This window comes from Cystoisospora suis, assembly GCF_002600585.1.
Source record: "Cystoisospora suis strain Wien I chromosome Unknown contig_4481, whole genome shotgun sequence".
NCBI classification, from domain to species: Eukaryota; Apicomplexa; class Conoidasida; order Eucoccidiorida; family Sarcocystidae; genus Cystoisospora; species Cystoisospora suis.
Window position 1 is genome coordinate 49,288 of NW_027157273.1, and position 6,794 is coordinate 56,081.

Below are 6,794 nucleotides of genomic sequence, written 5' to 3' on the forward strand. Positions count from 1 at the left end.
CCTCTCCCTCACTCGGAGAATGCTGGCCTATTACCACGTAAGCAGCTATGTCGAAAGCTTTAGGATTTGAACATCGCATGTCTATGAAAATAGGAGACGCCATCCCTAACAGTGCCTTGGGTACTATAAGGTTTGATATGATCCGTCGACAACGGTTTTCTTGACTTGCACCACTTTGGACACAATCGCAAATCATACACCTGGTAAAGCGATTCCCTCCCGACGAGACCCGGGAAGGATGGCCTCAGATCAAGAGACGAGAGGGAGGGGGGGGGCGGCGTAAAGTCCAAGCCAGCTAAGGAGACTGAAGAGCTTCTTCAGTTCAGTCGTGATCCCGACTGAACAGGGTCGAGTTATGCTCGCAGCATCACGGCCGGACTCGCCATCAACAGAGGGACGTCTCCGGCTACGAGGCAAACCAGAGAGAGCAAAGCGTGTTTCGAACGGGAGCGTCTGAACGAGGAAACCTGCGGGTATCAGAGTGTAGTATCTGAAACTCCGAACGCAGCAAGTTTTCTCTAGATGAGCGCACTCACGGCCCGGAGGCGACGCTGGACACCTGCCATATCCCCAAAGTCAGTACCGACTCGGCTCGGGACGCGTCGGCACTTAACGCACGTCACGCCACGGCAACAGCGATGCCCTAGCCACCTCACACATGCAGACACGCGTGCACATACAGTGATTCCGCACGGGTGGCACTATGCGGCCACATGCATGCTAAAGCAACCAACGCGGCTGTCCCACCCTCCCTCAAATCGTACACACGTTGGCGACAGTACACTCTGAGAAGCGTCACTCAACAGAAACGACAATAGCTGCTCTTGTTTTCCGAACGTCAGCCTCGAGGCATTCAAACAACGGCCTCGGGTAAGCACGATGTCCAGCGATAAGAAACCTGGCACTCTCGTTGTAAGCCGTATCTCGAGCAACATCATCTTCCATTGTGGTGCACTAGTTTGAACCCTCTCTTCAACATGCTCGGCTCCGTTTAGCCTCCTGTGTCTTACGCTTAAAGTTGGCGACGATAGTGTGCATCGGCACTCGAATCCGATCAACAGACACATCATCCTGTATACGCAATCCCGTGCCGCCGATCAGCTTTCTTTAAGCAGGAGAACATAATACACCACTACGGCCAGCAGCAGCAACCGAGTTGTCCTTGCTTTAAAGGTCAACGCGACGGGCCTTTTGGAATAGTGCGGCGCTCATTCGTCCGTCTCTCTGTCTTCATATTCATTGTCGTCGTCATCTACCCCGCCCAAGAGATAGTCTGGGTTTGGATTCCAAGAAGGAAACAACGTCAGAACAAACATAACAACCCCTTGATACAACACCCGCTCCATGTATGACGGAGCAAGAGAGTCTCTTTCTGCCTCATTACCCGCAGTCACTGTTTCTGTTCGCCTCTCTTCCGAATTTCTTTCTCCGTCCCGCGTGGCACTCTCTCCAGCATCTTGCCTTTGATTTGGAGAGCCTTCGCGAGAGGACTTGCCAGCAACGGAAGAGGTAGAGGATCCCTCGCCTTCTGTCGCCAGTTCTGTTGCCACGTTAGCCGCGCTGCTCCTCACCGGCCCTTCACTGGAATCGAGGCCCGTGCCCTCCTGATACACGAGACTCCTTGATTTTCCATTGGAAGCGCTGCAACCAGGCATCTCCAGTTCTGGGTCTCTCGATTCGCTTATGAGAGGAGAAACCTCTTCGACCTCCTGGCAATCCTTCACTCCCCCACTTGGTGCTGAAGACTGGGGGTCTGTAAAGTTCGCCGGGTGGCCGCCCTCGCTCGGAGAGTCAGTCCCTGGATACGGACGAGACAGGAACAAAAGGAGCTGTTTTCCTTAGGATGTGACCAGGTGCTGGTTGGAAAAAACTAGTATAATGTACAAGCCAGAATGGATACCGAACACCCGCAGACCGAATCCTGTGTTCGCCTTGCAAAAGATGCACCATGTGTGGGCTTATACTCGCTAAGCCAAACTACGAACATTATGTTGGTAATAGCGTCTGACTACTAAATAGGTCTCCGAAAGCTGTGTTCACCCGTGAATTGCAATCTTACGGTCCAAGAGGAGCGCGCCATTTTTTCAGTTCAACGCAGACGAGTAAACAGGCACGTGGTATTCAGCCTGACAGCGTCACGCCTGCCCAGGAGAACGAGACACTCACGAAACCGCTACCCAACCGATGCGATCCTCCGTTTGATTCGCATTGCCAACGCAGCGACTCTTTTCAGTGGCTCCCACGCAAATACTCTCCTCGCCAGACACGTGTACGCAGGAACGGGTGCCACGACACTGTTCCTGAGAAATATCTGAAGTGGGCATTAAGCCTCAAATACTCACGTTCTCCCACGGTTGTGGAGGCGCGCAACTCGCGCTGTCGTCTCTGAAGACGACGGAGGGGCCGGCGCTCCCGGCGATATCGCAGACGAGCGAGGGTCTGAACAGAACAGTGAGGGACAGAGGACGCCGTAGTATACACGGGCAAAAGAAGCAGAAAGACGTACGTCACCGCGTAAAGCGTAGAGTATACAGAAACGACCTGATCGTCAGCGAGGCTGTGTGTGCGAGTTATCGGGCACTGACACGGGGACTCGGACCGGGAGAGGGAATCGCTTCTCCTGAATTTTCTTCCGTTCATGAAGAATAGGAAGAACGAACTATAACGTAAACACGTTCTGCCTGCCACAAGACGATGCAGCGACGTTCCCACGCAAAGAGTCCTTGCAAAAGGAGCACAGAAATGGAGAATCCAGACAGGCCACGTGTCCGAATGACGAGCCAGACGGTGACAGCGTGAGACCCACAGCACATCGTTGTCCTACTTTGAGTTATGGTCGACGTACCACTTCCAGAGGCTGCGGGTGACTGCTCTCTCTCATCCAATGAATGAGTGGGCTGAAGAATCCGTTGATGTGCAGCAAGAGCAACACTAACGTCATTAGATAAACTTCGCGGCCCGCATCAAAAAGGAAAAGAAGCAGAAAAAGCTTAACAAAAAGTCCGATGTTGTACTGTTCCCAAGCGTTGTTACTGCCGTCGTCGGCAGGACCTCCGTTCCTCTCGGCCTGTTGGTCGGGGTTTTCCAGCGGCGCTGCGACCGCCTCTCCGGCTGCGTGTGCTGCTCCTCCGGAAGTCGCAGGTGCAGCACGGCTTGACGTCTGAAGCACGACACGAAGAACGTAACGAATATAAGAGATCGGAGTTATCTGGAACTCATGCACCCCCACCGAGTAACATAGACGATCCGCGACAATCGGCTCTGCATTCTTCACTTGACTGTACCGCCACTCACGCTGTTCGGCTGTTGCTCAATGGAAGAGGAGCAACCCGCTACGGGCAGACAAGAAACACTTCTACAAAGCATCGGACTGCACGCAGATAGGCAGCGCACAAACTGGATGGCCTTCTGCTGCACTCTGGGGCTAGGTGCACACGTGCGACGTCTTGCTGGAGAGCAAGTGAGCAAGAAAATAAAACTACGGAGGGAACGCATATTTACCGTTCTACCTCAAAATACATTCATGCCCCCTCAGTACGTTCGAGCGACGTCTGTTCTTGCATTCCAAGGAGTTGCTCAACTCTCCCTCCCTCTTACGAAGTGGGAGAAAGTTAGACAACTCCTTGACAATAATTCTGCAAAATGCGGAAAGAGGCGAGGACGGTGCGCCCGCTGCCTTCCCAGACTGTGCGAGAGGAGGTAGCGCGCAACAGCGAAGAACCAGCGTAGCAATCGCAAAAGCCTGATTCTGATGAATTCACCTGATAGCGTCTACCGTTGTTCATGCCGCCTTCTGACTCTCCTGCCCTGCTTGGCCCGGCTTGGACTCCTCTATCGAGTGTCCCTTCTCCCCCGCCGTCCTCTACCACTGATCGTTCCTCGTCGCTTCGCCGTTCTAGAATTCCCGAGAGTGAAGCTTCGTCATGAACGGATGGCGCCTCATGTCGATTACGACGGAGCTCCAAGCCACACATTCTCGCCAGAGCCTCTACTCTTCCAAATCTAGAGCCGAATAGTTCGCCCGCTGCTGCTTCCGCCTCCGAGCCTCGCAGATTAGGATCCCTATGCCCGGGGGTTGCCTGTTGCGCAGGGGAGCTTGCCACATCAGTCGGGGCGGCCACCGGGAAAGAAGCAAGCCTCTCGAGGTCTAGGCGTAGAGCCAGCTGACGTGCATGCCATGTCCAGATGTCAACCTGATGAGCGTACACTTGCGCCATGCTCGCAGCGTAAGCGGCTCGGTCCTCTGGAGAGAAGAACGCCTCCGCAGAAACGAAGCGGACGGTGTCTAGGGAGGTATCAGGGGCTGCGGCAGACGAGGCAGTGGACGCGGAAGCGGAAGGAGGCCGGATAGGCACAGGTCGCGGTGACAGCGACGGTCTGGACAGGGCTGCAGAGGATGGGATAGCCGAAGGAAGGGAAGAAAGAAAGGGGTACGCCGAGAATGCAAAAGGGAAATCAGAAAGGAGATAGGGTGGTTGAGTGGACGAAGAGGCAGATGGGGGAGACGTGGCTGACAAAGATGAGGAACATGGTACGAACGGGTACGAGGGAAACTGACGACAAACTGGTAGACTCTGCTGCCCCTCGTTTCCTACCACACTGCCCATCACTCGCTGCTCACTCGGTGTCACTTCGTCACCCCCGGCGCAGCCATTTACGCCCTCAGTGCTAACTGCTACGCTAGGACCAAAATCTGAGGCATAGACCCCAGGCCTCTGTCCCATCTCTCCTCCTTGCTCGCGCGCGTCTTTCCCTTCGTCTGACCGGTGTGTAGTGTCGGTGTCTGCTCGAGGCCCTTCTTGAACTGAGGGGAAGGTGCTCAGCCCCGCCAGCGATGGCGGGCAGATTAAGGGGGGAGGGAAAAACATCTGGCTACCTGAGTGGAGTCCTTCTACGAAGCTAGAAGCGTTTTGGTAACGAGGCATAAAGAAGCCATGAGCAGATAACGGAGGGAACGAGGGCACCCCTACACTTTGCTGGGTACCTACTGGTGAGCCTGTGCCTTCAACCAAGGGGGCAGAAAACGCTGACGACGAAGGATAGGACGCTGCTGGCGGTGAAACATAACGAGTAGGAGAGGGAGAAGGAAAAGAAGGAACGGGAGTCGCGAAATCGGTAGGACCAGAGAAGCGAGGAGAGGGTTGGCGAGGGGGAGGCTCCACTTCCTTTGGCATTTTCCTTAAACAAGGGGAGGGGAAAATGTGGACGGACTCGGCGGCATGCAGACACCATCAAATAGAGCGAGATGCTCAAAGGTAGGGACGCCTTGTCTCGACCGAGTCAGCCAAGATACAGCTTCAACGCCTGAAGGCGTCTAAAAGGAGAAGAGACAGAGGTATACGAAAACCAAAAGGATGTTTTAGACGATGACACGTTTTTCCGAAGATAGTGGGTTCCCAGAGGCGCGCGTCACCCATATGAATGCCGTTCCCTGCCCACTCGGAGTAGGCCACACCAGGCATGTGAACCGTAAAGCTACCACGCAACTGCCAAAGCAGACCCACGCTTCCAACAGGAGCAATAAAGAACAGTCAAAGGCTCGCAAGCAAGCAGGAAAGAAGGCACGCATGAAGAAGAGCCTGCTGCTGCGAAAGAACCCAAAAGCAATCAAATCCTTCTCAAAGAAGTTCACATCGGAGTGCCTGTTCAGCTGGCAAAACATACCGAGAAAGACCTTGCGGGAAAATCCTACTTACCCCTCGGGTAAGTAAAAGCAGGATAGCGATGCGCATGCAAGGTGAAGGTTGGAGACACTTGATCGAGATAATGATTCCTCTTCACGAAGAATGCGGTCCGACACACCAGCAATCAGAACAGAATGATGGAGGAAAACAAAGGAGCATATACACTCAGGGAACGAGTCCGAACCTACTTCGGCCCTATATATTGGACGTTTGAAAGCAGCATGCGGATAGTATCCGGCGGTAATGGCCGGAAAGGATGAACACACGCCACAAGGCATGAGACAACTTGCTCTTGATGCAGCCAGTCATGAAGCATTTTGACGGGCTGGAAAGATACTCATGGCTACGACACACGGTAGTGGTCACTTCTGGGCAAGTAGTGACGCAACAGACGTTTTCCTGTATCACGCGATGCTGAAGGGCGTTGACCATTGTCGCAACAGCGGTGCCGGTCAAGATGGTCACGCTTACTCGGCTAATAGTCAGCGACTGGGAAATTGTTATCAACACCCTGAGATCAGCAGCTCAAAATAGGCCTGGCAGCTGCGCCTTCACCAAATTGTGTCCAAGTTCTGGGGACCGAGCATTCGCACACACACTCTAGCGACATAGCAAAGTATAGTCGTCAAGACGCCTGCACTCCTCTGTACGGCGAGGTGCTGCGCATCAAGAACCACGTAAACGGGCAGTTCCTTGGCTATGTGATTCCTCGCCCGTGGCGTCTGGAGGATCACGGTCGGCTATCGGGGCCGCTGCTTGGAATTCGTTGGCTTCGGTTGCTGCCGTCGCTTCTGGAATTTCAGGCACCGGCAAATAATACTTGCGGATTTGCTGGGTGCACCTCTCATTCTGACCCCGCGGTCCACCTAGCCATCTAACAAGCTCACCCCCTTTCTATTCTTTCTCCTTGTGTTTCCGAGGCAACCCCCCCCCAGTCTGCCTGTGGCACGTGCTCTCCCCTGCGATTGGATGCTCTACTCCTGAGGTTACTACTGGCATCAGAAGTTGCCCGTGGCCGCTGACGATGCCATGGGTACGGAACGACCCTGAATACCTCAGCCGCGAGGAGACTCCTACAGATACAACCGAGGCAGAATGGCCGAGTGGTCT

The 6,794-nt window shown here is 54.2% G+C and overlaps 1 protein-coding gene across 1 annotated transcript; it reads right to left on the reverse strand.

Annotated features, from left to right (window-relative positions):
• Positions 1-71: 71 nt before the first annotated feature.
• On the reverse strand, positions 72-6,050 carry CSUI_008136 (multi-pass transmembrane protein). The gene is made up of 5 exons (XM_068068274.1): positions 3,762-6,050; positions 2,846-3,160; positions 2,343-2,439; positions 1,011-1,798; positions 72-406 (listed from the first exon to the last, which is right to left on the reverse strand). The coding sequence occupies exons 1-4, from the start codon at positions 5,172-5,174 to the stop codon at positions 1,209-1,211; spliced, it is 2,415 nt and encodes an 804-aa protein (XP_067919757.1). The 5' UTR covers positions 5,175-6,050; the 3' UTR covers positions 72-406; positions 1,011-1,208.
• Positions 6,051-6,794: the final 744 nt, after the last annotated feature.